General features: G+C 39.5%; 1 protein-coding gene across 1 annotated transcript; it reads left to right on the top strand.

Annotated features, from left to right (window-relative positions):
• Window positions 1-6,720: 6,720 nt before the first annotated feature.
• LOC135475257 (zinc finger protein 507-like) lies at window positions 6,721-22,385 on the top strand. Its single transcript, XM_064755083.1, has 2 exons — window positions 6,721-6,775; window positions 13,730-22,385. The coding sequence occupies exon 2, from the start codon at window positions 13,923-13,925 to the stop codon at window positions 18,042-18,044; it is 4,122 nt and encodes a 1,373-aa protein (XP_064611153.1). The 5' UTR covers window positions 6,721-6,775; window positions 13,730-13,922; the 3' UTR covers window positions 18,045-22,385.
• Window positions 22,386-22,635: the final 250 nt, after the last annotated feature.

Here is a 22,635-nt window from a genome sequence, read left to right as displayed (position 1 = left end):
TCTTATTCAGCTATGTACATATGTATATTCTTTAGCAGCGGAACATGGAAATATGCGTACGGGCTGTTTTGTTTTTGTTTTTTTAGAAATAAATTGTGCGATATTTTAAAGTAACTTCAGTGTTTAATTGTGTTCAGAATTACTTTGCGAGATGAAAAAACTAGTAATGATCGATTTTTTCAAAGCCATTAACTGAAGTTTATCAATATTGTGAGACAAATATCTTCACAAATCTCGAGGGATTTCAGGCAATCTGCACACTTACTGTATAGGCCTGTACCGGTTTTGATTACCAGTATTTGAAGAAACTTATCCTGGGGGTTCTTAATGGAAGGTAGGAAATTTACTAATAAATTTTATGCGTAGCATGGTTTGATAGATTTTTTTATGAATTCAGAAAATCTGCAACCTCTGTGAATAATCATCTTTCGATTTTTGGGATTATTCTGGGAATGGAGACATATCGCCACGACATCTGAACATTACTTTGCTTGGAGTTAAATCTTTACTTAATCATTTATTTGGTCATCACATTTTCATAAATTCTTACCAGGCTTACAAATTTGATTATTGCTCACCGGGACACCAATGCAAGAGATGTGAAACCTCACTGGATTATATAATGGTGTCCCTTTATATGCGAAAGCTGGCCCTCATTGGTTCAGATGGTTATAAAGTGCTCTCGGGTCAGGTTGACCTATGGTCACTGCAGTTCCCTCTGCCCATAAACCTGACCCCTGTCACGTAGGTGAACAATTTTTCAGTAGGGTGTTAAACAGATAATTAAATTTTGTAGTAAACTCCAAACCAGGAAAGTATACTCAATCCTGCCCTGTATTTGAAGACTGAGGCTGCACTCCCCTGCTTCCACTGTTCTCAGGGACTTGATGACAAAACACTGTGGACAACACTGTCCTGTGAAGCTCCCACCAGACCTGACAAGCCACATGTCAGAGGGTTTGAAAGTAACTTGCAAAAGGTCAATTTTTTTGCTAATTGTAATAAACAATTGACAAATGTAAGGATATCTGCTCAAAACAAAATGGCCAGCATTATGGCCATGAGGAAACTCGGGAGAGGCAGCCAGCATGAGCTGGACTTGAACTCACATCGACTGCATTGGCGAGAGGCTACTGGGTCACTGTGCTGCATTAACCACCCTGGCCCCTTCTGGACAGTAGTATTATGAACTAAACGTATCATTCACAGGGTAAGGATTCAAGTGAAATACGGTCACCTAAGTGAGATGCACTAATCTTCTGTCAGGCTTCATCATCACTAACAAGCCTGACTGCCATTATGAAAATACATGGATATGGAAGAAGAGTGAGTGCTTGGAGCTTAACTTCATACTTAACAATTTTTTAGTCATATAATAACGAGGGAATCCTTAGGGTGCATGTAATGTGCGTCCTTGTTGCAGGACGGATTTCCACCGCTCTTTTATCTAGTGCTGCTTCAGTGAGACACTTCGCCGAAGGCAAGTAAGCCGCTCCGCCTGAGCCATTATACGGGCCAACCAGTTGTTGCACTATTCCCGTCATGCTGAATGTCAAGTGAGGAAGCTACTTCCTCTTTTAAGGTCATAGGTGTGACTCCACCCAGGATTGACCCTGGATCTACCACTCCCGAAGCAGACGCTCTACCAACTGGGGCCGGTCGATGTGGAAGAAGATCCATCAAATCCCCTACCACCACCTCATCACCCAACCTGCCCTATACGCTAAAGCATCAAGCAAGGTCTTCAAGTCTTCTCTATGATAACCAGAGTCGAATTTGCACCCAAGTCTCCCACATACAAGAGGGATGCTGTAATCACTTGGCCATCAGTGTCCAAAAAAGTGTAGACAAAACCGCACGACTCCGTTATAGTGGAACATGGCATCTGTTTACCGAAGTTTTGCAAAGATAAAACAAAACAATGTTAAGATTACATGTAGATCTGTACAGTTTTAATGATGGTACATTATTAGGAATTTTTCTTTACACATGATACATATGAAATAATGAAGACTGTAGATGCTCTGTTCTTCAGTCACCTCCTATTTGCCCTTTCATCTTGAGACTTCATAGCCCGTTCAATCTCCACTGAAATAAAACAACATTTTCTTTAACACACATAACTGGATAATTTTTTAACAACCATTCCTGACTCCTGACTTCTGACTTGTGCACATATATTTCTCACCAGAACACAGAAATGGCTATTCCCAAAAGGGCTGGGTGATACGAAAATCATCACAGGTGTCTGATACATGTATCATATTGATTCATTTGATTAAAGTTTTATGTCATACTCAAGAATATGTCACTTATACGACTGCAGCCAGCATTATGGTGAGAGGAAACAGGGCAGGGCAGGGCTCGGGGGAAACCCACAATCATCTGCAGGTCGCTGATAGACCTTCCCACGCCGGAGAGGAAGTCAACATGAGCTGGACTTGAACTCACAGGGACTGCACTGGTGAGAGGCTAGCACAATAACCAATTGAGTCACAGAGACCCCCCCCCCCCCTCCCTCACCACCACCACCCATGTATTCTACGTTTTATATGTTGGATCATCTTATTTTTGTAATGAAAAATATAGTTTCTATAATGAACAAAACTGAATTTCACTCTAAAGAAAAACAGGGCACATTATTTTACTGAAGCTTGAAACATAAATCCTAATCCAAACCCAAACATTTAAATAGCAAATTAATTCCTGGTCAGCACAGAAACTGCAGACTACATTCCTCTTATGTGTGTACATGACTGGCGTTTTTATTCTGTTGCCAAGGTTATAAATACAACAGTAGTCTGGTGTAATGCTTGAGAAGACCTGGGGCTAGTTCCATACAGACACTTCTGGTGTGGATCAAAATTCAAAAAAAAATTTCAGAGCTTATATTTAAGCCACAGAAATTAAGATTTTGACTGTCTCTTTAAAAAATATATGAAACTCTTAGTTTTTATTGTTTTTTTTTTTTTCAATAGTTTTTATCTTATCTTGGGGCGTAAATATGTTGGTGGTACAAATAGGAGGCACTAAGCTGGTACCGTGTTACTGGTATCCTCATCGATGATATAATTATAGTTTCCGATACAAACTATGCATAAAATAGACAGGTTATTAAGAAATATAAAATATGCCATATCTTTTTTCATTTTTCTTAAAACCATACTGTTTGTTTTATAGTACTTTTTCACGTATCTCATGATAAACAGAAAGCACTTTATAAATAGCTTTATACGTACATATCAATCACATAAAATACAAACCTGTCAGAAAAGAAGTTCTCAACCAATGAAGTTCATCACCACCAAGTGCAACACGACGTGGGCAAAGATGAAGTCGGCAAAAGCTCTTTCTGGTCCAATGTTCTGGAACTCATTTTTATTCTGTGGATTGACTTGTAGCCTCAAACATACTGGAACACACAATAACAAGAAGGATTTTGATGTGCTGGATAACAGAGTGACTTACACACAAGTCACAACGTCAAATATTAATAAAGTGATATACATGAATTACATCACACAGGACCTTGTCATTGGCCCAAAATTCAAGACCATATCGTAAGTGATACAATGTTTTACTAAAATCTGATGCACTACAACTGCTTGAAGTGTTTTTCAAGAGACAAATCAAATTTTGATTATGTTTTCTGAACAGTTGGAGAATTATTTTAAAGAAATCCATGTGAATGTAATAAAGTAGATACATCAGGCTTGGTGTGTGCAGGTGAATGGTTTACCATTTGCTTCCGCTGTGGCTAGGATACTTTGCCAGCCCGAAAGTGAAACAGCCACCTTCGGTGAGGACTTGTGTGAAGTTAGCCTAATGAAATTGACGTCGAATGCCAGCGAAATGGCATCTAGCAGAGGGCCTTTCCTAAAAATGCTGGGTACTTTCCTATGTGCACTTAGAACTTACGTTAAGAATGTTTCCTGCTTGACATTTTTTAAATCAGCCATGCACAGCTGAGGGGATAGCACTTTTGTTGAACCAAAACAGGCTTCTGTTCTGCTCCTATTGGTTCTTTGAAGACCGAAAACATTGCAAAATTTTGAACAGGTAGCCATGTTTGCCTTCTCCAAGCTTTGCAAAGTTTCCATAATGGAGACTTTTCACCATGCTGATTGATTTTCCTTACAGTTAAAAATTGTTCACTGTGTAGGACAAATGAAAAATCCCCATCTTGGAGAATAGTCTACCCTGAAGCTAGCCACAAAAGCTATGGCGGTTACTGAACAGGCGTACGTACCCTCACTGCAAATGCTTCCTGGTTCAAAACCGAAAGTTTGTCCCTGCACCTAATCTTATAATCCCCACAATGTCAGAGCAACTCACTATCAAGGAACTATCGATCACACACTCAGCTGAGAAAAAGACTGGCCAACATGCAGCCACCTGCACTGCACTGTATGCACCAGCAGCAAGAGTAACAAATACACATCTTCTATCCCATGGAATTTGGCAACTCGCTAGTTCTGAAGATGACAACATCGTGGCCAGTCACACGTGCAGGTGAGACAACAGTGACATTTTGCTCCTTATGAGTTAAAGCGGTGATGTGGGGAAAATATGATTACGGAGCAGTTGCGGATAGCTCTGCACCATGAACATGCGTGCAATGGATAAAGATGGTAAACATGCCTGGGCACAACAAAGTGAGATCCTCACCAACAGGGATTGTCAATTGTGAAAATGTCACGCAAAAAACGCTACAGAGATTCTAAGTCCAGACAGTAAAATACCCTTTATTCACCCGGCCATTCTCGGAAATCAACGTCCCACGTTAAAGCAAAACCTCTCCATCATGATGGCCACAGTGAGTGTACATAATGTCACCTCCCGTGTATGGAGAGTTCCCACTGAAGCAACATTTTGCCACGCCAACATAATTCATTTTGAAGCCTACAACTGCTTAGCACAATTCCAGGGTTAGCCTTTACAGTCTAGCCCTACCACATCACTATGCGTTAACCTGGCGGTAGGCGAGGATCCCACTGAAGTGCTTAGAGAGCTCCATCAAACTTATGCTCTGAATGTTCCTACATGAATTTTCAGTAAAACCCACACATTGTTTGGTCGTTGGCCTACCTTGTTAGAAAAGATAAACACTAAAACTGTGGTTCGACATTCTCCTCTGTCATGTTTGGCTTCGTTTTGAAGTCAGTACAACTACTCTAGGAAAATGTCCACCTCATTCTACTTAATGTAGCGGATTTCTCTGTTCATCATGACTTTCCACAGAATTCCGATTGCGACAGGGCATAGGACAGTCTGGTAAAGTGGCAATTAACAGTAGACAGTTGGAGTTTGTGTCGTCGGGGTCGGGGGGTATGAATATGAGGGGTAGAACTGGAAGTTTTCCTAGAGTAGATGTAGTCTACCCACGTCAAAATGAACTGAAAGCCAAACATGGCGGTGAAAGAGAACATTGAACCAGAGTTTAGATGTTTATCTTTATCTTTGGTTTTCTTTCTAACAAGGTTGGCCAAAGACCAAACTGTGTGGGTTTTACTAAGAACACATGTAGGAACATTCCGATCACAAGCTTGATGGAGTGCTTCAGTGCAATCTTGCTTACCGCCATGTTAAAGCATAGTGATGTGGTAGTGCTTGACTGTAAAGGTTAGCCCTAGCATTGTGCTAACAACTGCTGCAATATTTCACAGTAGTGAACTACATGTATTAGTCAAAAACCTGCTCCACCTGTGTGATCAAAAATCTTTGGTTCACAAAATTTTAAACAGATCCAAATTTTTGAAAGTCGAAAAGACATTGCTCAAATATGGGAACACGGCCACCAACTGGGGCTGGTAATTAACGTTGGAGTGATAATCTTCGAGATCACCAGATTGCGTTGGAATAAAGGTGAGGCCGCTGAAATTGTAGCATGCATTCTGAAGGTCTGTACTTTCACTGGAGATACACTAAAAGTGCCTGGGGTGCTAGGCGGCAGAACTCTGGAACTACGTCAGAGAAAATAGATATAAGGATGCAGGACTGCAAATGCACTCTGCAGTGCCGTTATGCAGGACTTCGTAAAACGGATAGGTTGAATGTTCCAACTTGCAACTCTCTCGGCATGAAAAATCAAGTCATTGCAATTTACCCATTCTCAACTACTACTTAATTTATGGAGCCTTATTTACGTTAATTGATCTTAGTGGAGCAAAAATGTGTATCGAAATTGACTTACCACCTAAAACAAACGATCCAACGCAAGAAATAAAACCTGACAAAAATGAGTTGAACGGGAAAGTTCCCACCAGGGCACAGTACACAAACTGGAAAATGCCCGTCAACATGATGTAAAATAAATATGCATCAATAAGTTTGAGCTTTTTGGATGTGCCCTGGATGTATTCATCGTAAAATTTGGCCAAAACGACGGTAAATTTCTCAGGCATTTTAGAAGACGTGACAACAAACGTGGCAAACACCGGTTGATGATGACAGGAAGAGAGACTCGCAGCGCCACCTACCGAAAGAAATGTACAAGTGTACGGCTTATTACTCGTACTTTACTATACATTTTCACCAGCTGCAATAGTCTTTCTGTTTCTAAAATATTAAGAGAGATAAAAATGTATGCACCAGATGAAAACAATTTTAACATGGTGCTAAATTCCTGGTTTCTTCATGAATGCCCATGTAAGGTCACGAATAGACCATGTGATTTTCTCTGGTGTACAAACTGATCACGTGACTTGATTTGCCCGCCATCTTGAACATCGCGAGAAGCCTGTCAATGAAATCGTTGATTATTTTACAAAAGAAGGTAGGTTTTAAAGTATTCATTAAGTTTATTTTTGTGTCAGAAGTTACACTGGTGATAGCTGGCGTCAATATGATTGGCATTAGTGCTGGTGTGCTGTGGACGTACGATTGTTTTTCTGATATTTACTGAAGGCACATGTCTCCGTATGTTTACCGCGTTTCGAAAGCGGCTACTTAGTTACGGATCTCACAGCCCCATTATCCTGATGAAAAGATCGTGTATTGGTAAACACATATTCGTTACATCTGTGTATTTTATGTAACCAGTTAAGTTTAACAAGACTGCTGAGAGGGAGCTCTGTTAATTGTGGAGGAATATTCTAAAGATTTGGCTTTACACGAGCAACTGAGAACACGAATAGTGCCCTGGATGGCTATGTTCGCTTTTTTATGTTTGAATTGGCGCTGGCATAGTCATGGCCTGCTGCTATTCACCCATGTCTTACAGTGGCGTACATCATAAAGTTTCGGCGGCACAATGACCCAGGAGCCTCTCACCGATGTGGTTAACGGCCCAGATAGTTGGTAGAGCGTCCACTTTGGGATTGGATTAGATCCAGGGTCAATCCTGGGTCGGGTCACACCTTAGACATTAAAAGAGTCAGCTACGACGTTAAACCCCAAACACTCACTCACCAATGCAGTCCCTGTGCAGCTCAGTTCAAGTCCAGCTCAGGCTGGTTTCCTCTCCGGCTGTATGTGGGATGGTCGTGTGTTTCCCCCTGGGCTCTGCCCAGTTTTACTCCCACCATAATGCTGGCAGCCGTCATGTAGTAGGATCTAAAACACCTGTCAAAAAAATAAAATAAAGTTTCTGAAAGCAGATTGTAACTAACCTCCTCGGCTTGTCCACTTACTGCTTTACAGTGCTTAAGACTGACTATACTCCCGAGGTGTTGATCTTCCCATCCACATTTCATTAAGTTCAACCTCTCCACTGATATCAAGTTCCCAAGATGGCGGCTGTCTTTAGTGTATTATGATGCTGTATAAGTGGTTATCCTGGTTGTTGAGCCTTGTGACTGCAAACAGTAGGTATGTGTGGCCCAGGAACCGGGATGTGATGTGTGTGTGATGGGCATCCATTTTTGTGAAGTTAAAGTAAGTGGAGAAGTTGAACTTGATGGTGTATGTATGGATGGACATTTACCTTTGGAATGATCAACAGCTCGTGATTTTATCTGCCTGGGGGTCTAGGGCCATAACTGAACAGCCCAAGGAGGTTAGTAATTAACTGTTTCTGAAATTTTATTAAGCATCATACACGGGTGAATGGTAGTTCAAAAAGTCAAATTATCCACTGGTTCTTGTCGGCCAGCAGTGTAACCTTTCTGTGGCTAAAAGAACATTGCCTGGTTTTAATTTGAAACATTGTATTCAGTTAAATGATTAATCAAACCATTTTAATATCGTTGTCAATACCTGAGCCTTCTGATAAATTTAAAACTGAAACCATATAAAAACCATAACCCTGGCCATGCCTGTGCATTGATAAAAACAAAACAAAAGGGACTTGACTCAGAACTCTAACATGTGTTTTACTGCTGTATGTTAGAGTGACATAAGCAGCCACACAGGCACATGTTGATCAGATTTAGCATAACTTAATAATGTATGTATGAAGCATTCAGCATCATCATTTGTTTGAAATTATAGTTGCCCAATGTTGTTTTTTAAGAATCCTAAAGCAAGGTCTGTATTTCCATTACCCAGAAGTGAGATAGCCAAATTCATTGCTCAGCGATTCTGCTGCGATGAAAGGCGGTTCAAAATGACTAGAGTGAAAGGCATGCGAATGCCAGTCCAAACCGTCTTCATTTAATCAAGCTAGCAGTGTCCGACGTCATTAACCCTGATTTACTGGGCCATATTAAAACAAATATTTATGATTCATGGTCCAATCAGATTCCATCATGGTTAATGACACTGGCAGGAGTTCAAAACAGTTCGGAGTGAATTTAGGGATCAAAAAAATTATAAACAGGACATCAACTTTTTTGAGGAAACAATGAATAGTTAAGAACAAAAATTTGATGAAAAGTGGTATTTTTGTTTTGTTTCATGGCCTCGTGCAAATCTAGCCTATCACCCTTGACATATTTACACATCTGTATGAACCCATGATACATGTACATATAAAAATAAGTGATAAAAACAGTGAACATATTCAGAGAAAAGTGATCGCCTAAGCCATATCCAAAGTTTATCTGGGCTCCAATAACCCTGAAAATCAAGAGGCCAGCTGGGCCACTTGACATGGAAATCAATGGGCCCTTCCTCAAAATAGAAAAAAGCAACACATGAATAACATTTAACATTGTAGGTTGTTCTGATAGGTCCCCTATATAGTGTATTGTTGTCTCTTTCTGTTATCTAGCTGTAGCTGATAAAGTTGCTGGCATTTGTAATGAATTTGCTACATCGCTGTGACATTGCTGTTACCCTGCATGGAGTATTATGTCACAATAAAATTTTCCATTTAGTTCCAAAAATGTGATCAAATTTACAACCAAAGAACCAAACGCCGCTTCCAGTGTTTCATCGCTGTTTAATACAGTTACCAAAATTTTTTTACAAAAATGTCTTCATGCACCCCTTTTAATAGCTCTATGTTGCAGTCTTCCCAATAATTTTGAATATGATTCAGTTTTAAGCGTCCTCTGTTGCCAGACAGAATCACTACCTCTGCTGTAACCATCAAATCGCCTGTGCATTGTTGACATTTCAAACAATTTCTTAGAAGCTCACTCATTGGTCCATAGCAGAGACACGGCCAGTGGAATGACGTGTATCATAGCGACATTCTCTGGAAGCCAGCACATGTTGGTATCTACTATTCTTTGAAATCAGGCTGTCTCATTTCCAATTTTCTCATATTTCCCCTATCTCTCCCATGTTAATTTTGTCAGAATAGGGCGTCTCAAAGACACTGAGACAACTCCCTGGCTAAACATATGTTTCTGAAGATATCTGTATGTATTGTAAAGCAAGGGTGATAATGAAGCCTTTAGCAAGTATCAACCTTGCTGACAGGAAGATGGTCCAAACATGAAAAAGTGAACAGTCATCCAGGGCTAGGCCTTTGTCAAGATTGAATAAATGTAAAATGCCCAAAAAATCAACTTAGAATGGACTTGATAATTCTCAATCCAGCCAGCCAATTCTGAAAAATTTCAGAAAGAAAAGACAACTAATGAGGTATTCACAGTTACTTTCGAAAAAGGGTTAGAAGAGATCTACAGGGCCCCAGCCATTTTTTTTCATGCACATGGTAGTTCTCTAAAATTATAGATGCTAGGTTTTAATCTGAATTCGTATGACACCATAGCAGCATCATATCTAGAGCCATTTTAGTTCTGGAAAAAAGTTTAGGGTCCCAAACTGTTAAGCGATGGGGAAGTTGTTGTAAATTCAAGGAATAAGTATCAGTGTGGCGCTGAATATGTACTCAAATGATCCCTTTGCGGTAAATAGGCCTCTGCGTGTATCTTTTTAATAATGTCTACATAGGTATTCTAAATTATCAATTTCCTCACTCAACCAGTGTTTGCATACAGGCTACCAAAAGGTATCTTACGTTTAAAGTCGGCCATGATTTAAGAATAACAAGTCATTCATTTTACCCTGTCAATTACATGTAGGCAACAACAAGGGTATTCCATGAATCTGGGGTTCTTACCGAAAAAAAAACAAAGAAAGACAATTCATAAATATCAATAGTGAGATAAACTTGGAAAGGAATTGTTGATCTGAAGTCTTATAGGTCTATACACTGCTTAAGATTCATAGTTGTACATGGGTTCAATAATAATAATGAAGTCAAGGCATCACCACGTAAATGTGACAAGGTTTCACAAGCTTTCGGTCTACGGGATCGTCGTCAAGTGACTAACCACTTAATTTCAAAACATATTCATGGTGTATAGTGGAATGTTTATATATACAGGAGCCAATCATTGGTAGTGTTTATCTGTAACTACGTTATTACATCCCAATACAATTAGAACGGTTATGGAAAAAAATGACATGTACATGAAGTCTAGAATAATGTTACAGTACAAGGTATTGTTGAATGTCAGGCAGTTTACAGTGCGTCTTAGATATGTGGAAAAAATACGGAATTTAAATAAAAATTGTTAACCTTGCCTAATCACTCCTAGCAATATTAAGTGACTTCACACTTGCATTCATGATTCTCTTGCCTGTTACTCCAGGTTTGTAACACTTCTTGTTTGATAAGATAATGCAGAAGTTATCTCCCCTTCACCAGGCTCTTAGAATGCTTTATCCGAAGTTCAGATTGCATTTCTGTTTTATATCAAAAAAGAAACTATCTTTTCTATAACACTGATTTGATGTCATAATGGAATTTTTTTGATAGTTGATGATATACATGTACATTTAGTTTGGAGTATATCCAAAGCCCAAAACCAAGGTCTTTTAAACAATAAATTGCATTTAAATTTCTAGCATTATGTTTTTAATAACAAATGCCATGAAAAATCCAACATTTCTGTAGTAGTGCTGAGGGACGGCTGGAAATAAAATAAAATAGTCCCTTTATTAAGACCTTAATAAACTGACTTCTTGTCTGACATAATTTGACAAATCTTTGTGTCTATGCTGGAAACACTGCGGTTTCATCTCTTCAAAACCTACCACCATTCCAGAAGTGAAAAATTCTTGAGGTGGGCATTAAACATCCATCAGATATAAAATAAATAAAAAAATAAATAACGATGTGCACAATGAAGACTTAAAAGGACTGTGGTTTAAGTACGTAAAATGAGATTTTTTTTTTTTTTTTGACATTTTATTGGCATATCATTCTATTATATTCCTTAAATTCACTCTCTTCGTTTCATAGTACCTTTTCGTTTAAAAGAATTTTAAAACTCAACTGGACAGCATTTATGACCTTGTTTGTGGCGGAACATTGTAAGAATCATCCATAGAAATGTCATTTACATCAAGTACCATGTAGTCAAACACTGCTGGATATAGTGTCACTCTTGCTTCTCGCCTGGTACAAAACTCTCCCATGTTAAATGCCACATGGTATGTGGCTGTCACCCTCTCCTAACACCTGCACGAGGCCATTTTCGGAACAGATGTTATAGCCAGATTAAATCACTAGAAATTGTTATAGAGATATTAAATGCTGACCAGTTCCAATTATGAATTAGTTGATCACAGGATGGTTGTGCTCGGTTTCCAAAGTAGTTCACTTCGACCTATACCCAAATAATTTACAGGGGAAAGAAATCAGTCGTTTTTTTTGTTTTGTTTTTGTTTTTTTTCCCCCCTGTGTGCAACATTATTTTACTAGACTTAATACACACTATTGCATGGCGCATTATCCCAGGCAGGGACAGTTTGATATTAAAAACTGAGCAGTCATAAATACCTGATACAACATCAACATACACAGTGTGAGCTAATCTTTCCTCTCCACAGATTGACATACATGTACATGTATACTCAGATGTGTTACCTTCCCTCAAACAGAAAGTATTGTTTTAAACTGCTAAAGGTTGTTGGTATATTTGAAACTTTTTAAACGTTCGGCAAGCAAAGAGTTTTTTTTGCTAGACTAAAGGTAATGTTAGACATACACATTTCTGCCAGAGAGATTGCCAAGTGTGCCTGCTTAAATATTGAAAACAACCCGAATGTCCACACATCCACTTCATAGGCAGAAGATTTCAAAGCAGGTAAGCTTAAAACAGGTACTGCAATGGTCATCTCATATTTTAATGCAGGAAAGCTATAGATACCACATTAAAGATTGTCTCCAGGCCGTGTTCTCTGGTACCTCTGACAAGTAGCCATGTATCATATTTTTTCTAATCACACATATAAAATTGAGACCCCGTCACTATACCCATACCACCAACTAGTCGCCAAACCTGGTGATATAGTGATATACAGCTGTGATATATTTGCTCTGGATATATTATCCAGGCAGAAGTTGCATATGTTATTACATTATTGCAGTTTTCACTTACATCACTTTTATTGATAAGACTTAAAGAAAATGTTGGGGCCTCCATGGCAAAGGGGGTTAGCATGCCAGTGCAGTGCGATAACCCAGGAGCCCCCATCAATACGGTCGCTGTGAGTTTGTCCAGCTCATGTTGGCTTCCTCTCCAGCTGTAAGTGGGAAGGCCTGCCGGCCACATGTGGATAGTCGTGGGTTTCCCCGAGCTCTGCCTGGTTTCCTCTCACCATAATGCTGGTTATTGTTGTATAAATGTAATCAGTGCGTTGTAAAAGAGCATCAAAAAAAATTAAGGAAATGTGCTACAAACAGCTTTTAGGACATTTTTACAGTACCTACTGGTTCTCGGCCTTGTTTCTTTCCACCATAATGCTGGAATTCCCTCGGATAAGGGGAATATTCACAAGTAAGACGTAAAACACTGATCATATAAATTAAAAAATAAATACAGTACAATTGTGTTCTGGGCTTATGCCAACTGCTGGCCATGTGCGATTCTCCAAAGCTTTATACACTTTTGCTTTCAGGTTACCTAGTGGGGAAATTTTTAGGAGAAACCCTTTTAAAAATATGCCTGTTGTCTACTGTTAAATTGAAATTAGACTATCACTAAAAGATGTGTTATTTGGGGTAACCCAATCTATCAGAAAAAATAGAGTTGGTTGATGGGTAAATTTTGTAATTCTGGCTTGTGAAAGAGCTTGGGATTTTAAAGAAATTAACGGAGAAAGAAAAAAGAAATTCTAAAAATTATAGCTCTGTTTTTGGCAGATGCATGTAGATGGTGTTACTCCCAACAAACAATATTAATGATGGCCTTATGGGGATTTTTTTTAAACTAGTGATCAACAGATTTAAGTTGTTTTGGGGGGACAAACACATTTGCTGTAGAAAACTGAACCCATCCTGCTTTTGTGTGCAGATTATGTATAATGACATGTTTATTAATTGTAGGGCGGATGACAAGATGAAACTCTCCTACAGCAGTACAGTTACATAGTGATTTGCTAACTCGCTCAGCTGGAAATGATCTGGTTACCCTAAGATGAATCTCAAAATGAACAGGATCTAAATTTCAACAGATGGAATCTCACTCTGTGACGATTCAGTCAGTGTAACCCACAGAAACCCATGCCATAGTGTTATTATGGCAACTCTGTCTGGAAGTAAAGAATCTCCTGTTGTGGCAGAGAAGATCTGTTCAGCAGCTTTGGAGGAAAGAAGTGTTCCACAGACAGTGTTAATCTCAACTAAGTCCATTCTTCCCTTGAATTCCAATCTGGTTGACAGTGTCTCCAAAATTATATCACTGCCATCAAGTGTTGCCAAAGGATCTCCAGGTAAAACAGCCATAGCATACTCTGCCACTCCTGTTGTCAGCGTTTATACGACAAAATCTGTAGTTCCCGCCACAAAGCTTGCACCTGTAGTTTTGGTAGAGGAGCAAGCGGCCGACTCTACAAAGTCACAAACTGTTCTACAACTTCAAAGTGACAGTCAGTCTCAGGCTGGACCGAAAGAACTGTTGAAATGTGAGGAATGTGAGTACTCAACCACAAATAAACATTATTTAAAACAGCATGTGGATTTAGTACACAGCGATGTCAGGCCATACAAGTGCCCATTCTGTGATTATGCAGGCAAACGCAGCCACTCTTTGAAAGAGCACCTAGTGGTTCATTCAAGTGACCGACCTTATGAGTGTCACTTGTGTAATGCAACCTTTAGGAAGAAAGGCCATCTGACAAACCACATTAAGATGCACTCTCCCCCAACTACTGTTCAACTGTTAGGTGGCACTGGTGTTTTCGGCAATGAGATTGATGGAGCAGGGAACATCTTCATATGTGCACAGTGCGAATTTGCTTCAACATCCAAAACAGTTTTGATGAAACATTTGAACTCTTGCAGTAAGAAGGTTGGTGGTGATGCTGGACAATCTTGCGAAAGCACCTGGGTTACAGTGAAGGAATCTGAAAGTTCTAGCAGTAAACTATTACCTACAGGTATTCCGTCCAGTTCTCCTAATCCGCCTGTTGTGTTAATGAAATGCACAGAGTGTGGGTTCACCTCTAGTGACAAGGATCTGTTAAGAAAGCATATGTGGATTCACATTGAGCAGTCCTCTGGCAGCTCTAGTCAGAAGTCTTCGCCTGTTTCTGATAACCTGGTCAAACTTGAGCAGACTCCTGTTAAAGAGCAGGCTGCAAACACAGCTTTCAAATGTGGCGAGTGTTTCCATGAAACTACAGAAGCGTATAAGTTTATAGCACACATGCTGACGCACAAAGCTAGTCCAAAGTCAGGAAAGGCAGCAGCAGTGGTCACTACTAGCAACTCTGTTCTTGTGTCAACTGAATCTGTTAAGGAAACACCTGCCTCAGCCGGCCAGTCAAGATACAATGACATTGTCTCCAGTTCAGAATCATCTGGCTTCACTCATGACAAATCAGTTGGACGATTTTGCTGTAACATCTGTGGGTATACATGCGACCACCAGAGAACAATTAAAGCTCATGTGTGGAAACACTCTGGTCATAAGGATATAGATTATCCTATGTTTCAGAATGGACCCATGAGTATTTATGATGACATCACTCAGGAGAACTGCAGCAAAATGGTGACCAACCCACCCTCCGCTTCCGTTAAGGTTGAGGTATGCACACAAGAAAATGAAATTCAAAACAATGCAAAAATTTTAAATGGAGTGCCGACAGTTGACACTTCAGTTGTCTCAGAAGCTTTAATGAAGCTGTTAGGCTCAAAATCCTCTGGTTTAATATCAAACAAATCGGAGACCATCGATGTGGTTACCTCATTGCCACTCTTAGGGAAAGTCAGCAATATGGTACAGGTAGTGCTGACTGAATCTGATGGCATTACGGATTCTCATGATGATGGTGAGAATCCCGACAACTCTGAAAACATCACTTCGAAGGATTTTTCAGTCGGTTCAGGCGCTCATCACAAGGTAGAGCCTAAAGATACGGATAAGTCTTTACTCTGCGACAAGTCTGGCTCGACTGTTCCCAGGCTTGGGCAAGAAGTTCTTAATAGCAGTCCACCCAAGCGTCCTCTTCCCGAAACAACACCATCTACAGACTCGTCATCAGTGTCAGTGGTACAGGCCGCAAAGAGGTTCTGCACTGGGGCTGTGGAATCCAGCCCAAATGTGGTAGTCGAAAGAATAAATGCAGTTTCTCAGTCTTCAACGTTGACAGGCCTTAGAAGTCAACAAAACAGTCCCAGGTGTCCGGAACTGTTGAACTCGGTTGATGGAAGTCTTCAAGCGGAAGCATCGCGCTCATCCAACATGGACATTGGTGATTCAGAAACATCAGTACTATCTAATGAACTCCCTTTTGTGCGTGAGGTAACACCTGCGGAAACATCAGATATATCAAAGGAAGCAGACAGTACCAATACAGATATTGTTATTTTAACAGTGTCGGACGGTAACTCTATTGCGCCAGTCAGCGGGACACAAGTATGGACCCAGGCAGATATCTCGACGTTGATAGCCTCTCAGAATGTGAGACAATTGAGTGCAAATGTTCTTCAGACTGCGATTGAATTTGGAGAAAGCTCTGGAAACCAAACCGAAGGCCCTGAGAAGCAGTGTGTTACTAAGTCTATATCTGTCGACGATGAGTCTGCCCTTACTTTGCTGTCTTTGTTACAAAAGGGTTCGCAGAATAATGTCTGTGATACCACTGAAGATGTAGCGGACATTGGAGTACAGTTCCAGGATTGTCTCGTTGAAGTTCACGAAGAACAAGTTGTCTCCGTAGATGAAGGGTCTCAGACAACTGACGACAATGTTAAAGACGGATCTAGTTCTACAGAACTTGAAGACCCATCTGATTCAAATAAGCCAAAAGCAGGGATTTGTTCCTCACTCTTAGCTGTTATAGAGCAGCTGAGAGAACGGTCGAAGTCGGAGAGTGAAACCGACGATTCCTCCCAACTCAATATTTTAGGGAAGAGAAAGCCTCGACGTAGAAATCAGCGTAACTCCAGGGACACTCCTCTGCATGTGGAAACAATGGAAAACGTAGAGAAGTTGGACGAGTTTGAGCCGAAGTATCGGTGCAAGTTATGCCATTACACCAACTCAAGTCCACAATTAATTAAACAGCATATGCGCTTGCATAAGACGAAGAAACCCTTTGAATGCTCTTTGTGTGATTTTGTGGCTGATTCAAGCGAAACTTTACAAGACCACATGATACAGCACTGCAAAATGCGGACGTATCAGTGCAAACTTTGTCCATCCGCCTTCAACTACAAGAGCCAGCTTCGAGCACACATGAGAGCCCACTCCGAGAAGGACCCGTTCCTTTGCGACACATGCGACTTTGAAACAACAAATCCTATAACCTTTAGAAATCACACCAGATTGCACACTGACAAGAATCTCCTAAAGTGCGACTCGTGCGGCAGCTTTTTCAGCGACAAGAACGACTGGGCTATTCACAGGCGTGACGGGTGTAAGGCCGAAGACGTGTACTTCTGTGAAGAGTGCACCTTTGAAACTCTATCACAGCCAGATTTGAAACACCATCAAAAGGCACACAGAAAACAAAACCTACAATGTCCTCACTGCGACCTCATTTGTCCATCGCAATCTAGTTATCGTGTCCACGTTCGCGCTCACGAAGAAGCCAAAGACATGAAGTGTGAACTCTGCAACTTTCTGGCTGCCTCTAGCAGAAGTCTCAAGTCGCACATGAAACGACACATCAACGATCAACGCTACGTTCAACAGCCTCTGGAACAATACAAGTGTAATCTGTGCGGCTACGTGTGCCACCACTTGCCCTCCTTGAAGAGTCACATGTGGAGGCATGCGAGTGACAAAAACTACATCTATGAGTTCACCAACGAAGTCATCAATGCAGCCATAGATTATGATTCTCGACAGGATAACACCAACACGGCTGCCAAAACCACTGTCTGCGATTCGAAGACTGACGATGTGGACATGGAAGAGGAGACCGATTCTTCAGATTCACCAACAGATAAACCCATTGGTGACAAGAAGGCTCCTTGTCTAATCACCTTCCGTTGCTGCCAGTGTGGCTTTGAGACAATCAGCAAATCTGACCTCAACCAGCACATGAAAATGCACTCCGATATCATTCAGAAAACTCTGGAAGTGTCAAAAAGCCTTTCACAAAGTGGTTTGAGTGCAAAGCGTGTACACCTTGAGGCTGTGTTCGATTCTAGTCCGATTAGTCAAGGAGAGGACTCAACTTTGTCTGGCTGATGTCGAGATTATTATAGTAACCCAGTATGAGAAAAATAACTCATTTGTATTTAAAGTGTAGTTAAAATATATAGATTTTAAAGCGTATTCACAGTGCAGCACTTAATTAATTTTTACGTTTGTCTTACGTAAATAACACATAAATGGCATTAAGGTTTATTTGAGTGAATTTTTTAATTATACAATTGTGTACTGTAGCTAAGACACCAATGCTGGTCAGTGATAGTAATAAACTGCGTTATAATCGCTTGCGTTACTGACTGTAGACGATCTACTGTAACGGTAAAACTTTAGCATTTCATAGATTAACCATTTTGTTAGACGAGTTCTGGCACGGTACACGCGTAAATATAAGGATACTTATTCCAACTGGTTACCAGATTTCTGTTTAATAAGGTTTGCCAGAGATGCAAACGCCCGGAAATACAATGTCATAAACAAGCTTGAAAATAAGTGCCTGGCTTTCTTAAAAATACCCTTTGGGAAGTATGATATGATCTGTATTGTCCATGACACCAAATGCTGGACCAAGAATAATTGACCCAACAAGGCTTGGTGAATGTAGCAACAACAATTGCTCTACCTTCATGCTAAAGTAAGGCTGTATTTGACAACTGTTATAACAGGGAAACAATTGCATTGAAGAGAGTTAGAGTTTTCAGGTTTTTGGAAATTTTCTAATCTGAGATTATACGTTACAATAATCCCAATGAGGGGACCATGGTTTACATCTCGTCTTTTCGGCCCGTTACGAAACAGTTTTCCGGACTTTTGTTAAAAACGTTTCACCGTATTGAATTGATTACAAGTGTATTCAATTAAGTTCAATTCTCGGGCAATACATAATACTGAATTGAAAACAGGTTACAGGCCGTTTCGCCCATTTTCAACAAATTTATTGAGTGAAATCTGTTGAGGACTTCGTCATAGGTATTATATGACTGTTGAAACCAAGTGGGGCCATACAAGCAGTGCATCCAGGTTACTTATTTACAATAGTAAATGTATATTGACAAAAACTTGAATTCAAAATTTGATGTTCCCTGGTAACTAGCAAATCAACATTAGTAATTAACATGGTTAGAATTTTGATTTACACAGCTTTTCATAGATTATTGAAAGACATAAACTAGGAGAACACATTTCCTAAAGGCAGAATTTCCATTATGCTGCCAGTAACAAGTTGAACAAGTGAAACCTGTATTTTACTGAGCTTGTAGACATGGGGTACGTGCCCCAGTACAATGGCGACTGTGCCCAACATGAATTGATCTTTGTCCTTTCGCACAGCATGAGTAATGCGTTATCAGTTCGGTCGCAAAACATCGCGAAAGCAAGAATGAATCATGGGCTACACACCTTAGGCCTGGATTACTTTAGGCGGGAAACCTTTTCCATTGACATTTCAAAGCCCGTATTTTCAAATTCTCATCAGCTGAATGTTTAGTATATGTGTCATTTGAATTTTTAAAGTTCTTATTTTTACCATATAATTTGATCTGAACCACTATTCGTCCTTACTCCCATCCATCAGATTGCGAGAAATTTGCTGTCGTTAAGACTGATGTTCTTTTTATCTGTTTGATTGGCGTGTTCGCACGTGTCAGCCCTATCATTTTGAAGGAAATTGAGAAGCTCTGTTTCGCATTTATAAACTGTATCCTGTACAGTGCTGTATTTTTGTTTATTTTCTATAACTCGAGATCTGTGTATGTTTTTTGGAGGTAAACCTTGATAATACATTAATGCACATGTCATGCTCACGGCTACCTGCAAGTTCCTTCCGGAGTAATTCTTAATTATCTTGGTTTTAATATGGCGGAAGAACTAATGAAACTTTTGGATTTTGCGTGTGTCTGGTGCCTGTCCTCAGTTTAGCTTCTCAGCACAAGAATTTTGGCAATATTGTTTGTCCTTGCAGTGTGTCACAGAACTGACACTATTTAAAGCCATGCTTGTTCGTATTCCGATCATCTACTTGTCACCCGCTGAAGTTAAGTTAACCAACGTATTCGTCGCGTGTGTCACAGTATTGTCAGGTTTAAGCCTTAAGAATTCATAAATGCTATCTTTCTGCAATTTCTCTAATTTGTGCAATTTCTAACAGGTGGCAAGAGAATCTGACCTACGACCGGAACTGTTAATGGAATCGCTTCCTGTAAGATAACCTTTTTTTGAGGAAGACAGAATTCACCATGCCTTTGCACAGGCACATTTTCCTAAAATCCATGTACACGTGATAAGGTCTAATATAGGGAAGAGAACCTTTTCTTTTTGATACGTTTTGTTTCGTAGTTGTATACTAAAGCAGCCGCACGTGCCTATTTGCTCATGTATTGCTGAGTTTTAGCGCTATTCTCATTTTTAATTTTTTTTTTAGATAATTTCATCAGTGGAAGCTTAATAACTTTGAGATTATTTTCATATCGACTCTTGGTAGGCTTCTGTTTTTTTATTCTTTTGCGTCATGGAATCGGTTGTCATTTTTTGTGCAGTTTCCGGTTTCCTATCTTCTTTAGGGATGATCTTTACTTTTTAAAGGTGCTAACATTCGTTTTGCTTACTACATAATGCACAATACTCTCAAAACTGTATCTTGGGGAGGTATTTTTGTTGTAAATTTAGTTATGTGGTACAAGTTGTTTTGGTTGTCATTTATTTTGTGAAATATGTAAAAAAAAAACAAAAAAAAAAACGTTGTTTATTGGTCCTTAATCTGTAGGAAAAAATCTTGCTTTTGTTGAAATCTCCATCCTACAACTTCATGTTGTAACAAAAGGACATGTATTAGAATTTATCTGTGTTTTAAAATGTGTACATTTGTGTCTAGCGTAAATTAGCAAATTCAGTGATTTATTAGTTAATTAGGCGATTGTAAGATCTATTTTGTAGCGCCACAGCCATGGCTACTGCATGGTAAATTAACACTGTTGACCACAAAAATGTCATTGTCGAATGGCGCTTTGTCTACCGCCTTGCATAGTTAGGTACATTCTTAGAGTTGGCATTATTTACCTAGAGGTGGAGTTATTTTCAAAATTTTGCGTGTGTCTAGGTATCTTTTGATATGTCTCTACTTGAAATAAACATCTCAGGTCAATATCGCCATGTTATATTTCCAAGTAAGCTTCAACATGTAATGATCTAAAGAAGTGCGTACATGGTGGAATGAGTTGGAACCAGGCAGTGATATTGAAAAAAAAAAACACACACACACACAACTGATGTTCCAGTCGTACATGCACGTATAGTTTTTAATTGGTTTCGGGCATAAGTCATCGCGTATTTTTGGTTCAAAATTAACTATAGTTCATTTGCACACCTTGATAATGGCGAAAAGTATGTTGGCTGAAAGTGTATAACAAGTGAAGTTTTCTTGGAGCCATGATCAAACATGGACATTGTCAGTTATGGAAAGCCCTGACACGCGTAGAGAAATGTGCTAGTTTGAATCCCACTACAGTGGCCAGTTGTATTAAAACTTAAGCTCGGATTAAATCTTAATACCATCCTCATTTTAATACATAGTGAATGACACTTTAGAATGGACTTAAGATAATACCGGACTCGTATACAGCATGTAATACTATATACACTTTTGATCAACAAACCCTGTTTTTGCCTTTGACATCATCCAGCTGTCACTGACAACATTTTTCGTACTCGCATTACTTAATGTATATACGTGTTAATATGTATCTCATTTATACTTTAGTTATATAATTATCATCTCTCAGCTATTAAATTAAGCCAGTTTTTTGAGTTCCTGTGAGATACATCATCGTTTGTCTTGTATAGCTGACTTTGCATTACTTTGTTTTGTACAAGTATAGTATAGCAACCCCGGCCCCTAGAGACCTCAATGATTTATCCAGCACCGATAACTTTGCTGGAAGAATTAATTTGGAACTGTTTCCTTTGAGTCAATTATTTTTATTGTATAATCTTTTTTCATAGACCTCTGTACTTACTGCTGACAGCTTTATGGTCATTGTATATATAACATTTCTAGTCTCGCGTTTCTCTGTTAATAAGACAATACAGGTGTTCATGTGTCACCTTCATTTCGGGATTTGAGATAAAGCGTCAGTAACATGATGTCAGTAACATCGGCTCACCACAGCCCACAGTATGATGGTCACTGTATCTAGTACACACAGTGCTAATACAAATTGTTATAATGCTAACGATTTTCTGTATCCGAAACATTTGATTAAGGCCAATTAAATATTAATTTGCAGCTGGTTGTATTGATTGGAAATTTTATGAACAGAATTGTATATAAAACTAGTAACACTGCAAGTCTAGTAAGGAAGTGTAAGACTGCGGGAAAAAATTTGGTTTGTGCACGCGTGCAGTGATTGGATGCTTAAGCAATGTTTCAGTAAAATTTAACAGTAATTAAAAATTACTCATGCGTTGTTCTAACTTAATATTTTTTATGATGTGTGGGAAAAAAATCATCTTGGCGCTGACCAATTAGGTCCCAGACTTGAATCTGGCTCTCGCTGATTCGTCTTCATTTTAAATTCAGAGGATTTGCCAGGGAACTGATAATTGATCAGATCTTACAGAAAAAATACTGAGTACT

This window comes from Liolophura sinensis, chromosome 9 (assembly GCF_032854445.1).
Source record: "Liolophura sinensis isolate JHLJ2023 chromosome 9, CUHK_Ljap_v2, whole genome shotgun sequence".
Lineage (NCBI taxonomy): Eukaryota > Metazoa > Mollusca > Polyplacophora > Chitonida > Chitonidae > Liolophura > Liolophura sinensis.
The sequence above is the reverse complement of the archived record's forward strand: the minus strand, read 5'-3'. Positions and strand labels throughout refer to the sequence as shown.

What these genes read in the sequence shown, in the direction of transcription:
- LOC135475257 (XM_064755083.1), top strand. Translation starts at nt 13,923, where the DNA reads ATGGCAACTCTGTCTGGAAGTAAAGAATCTCCTGTTGTGGCAGAGAAG.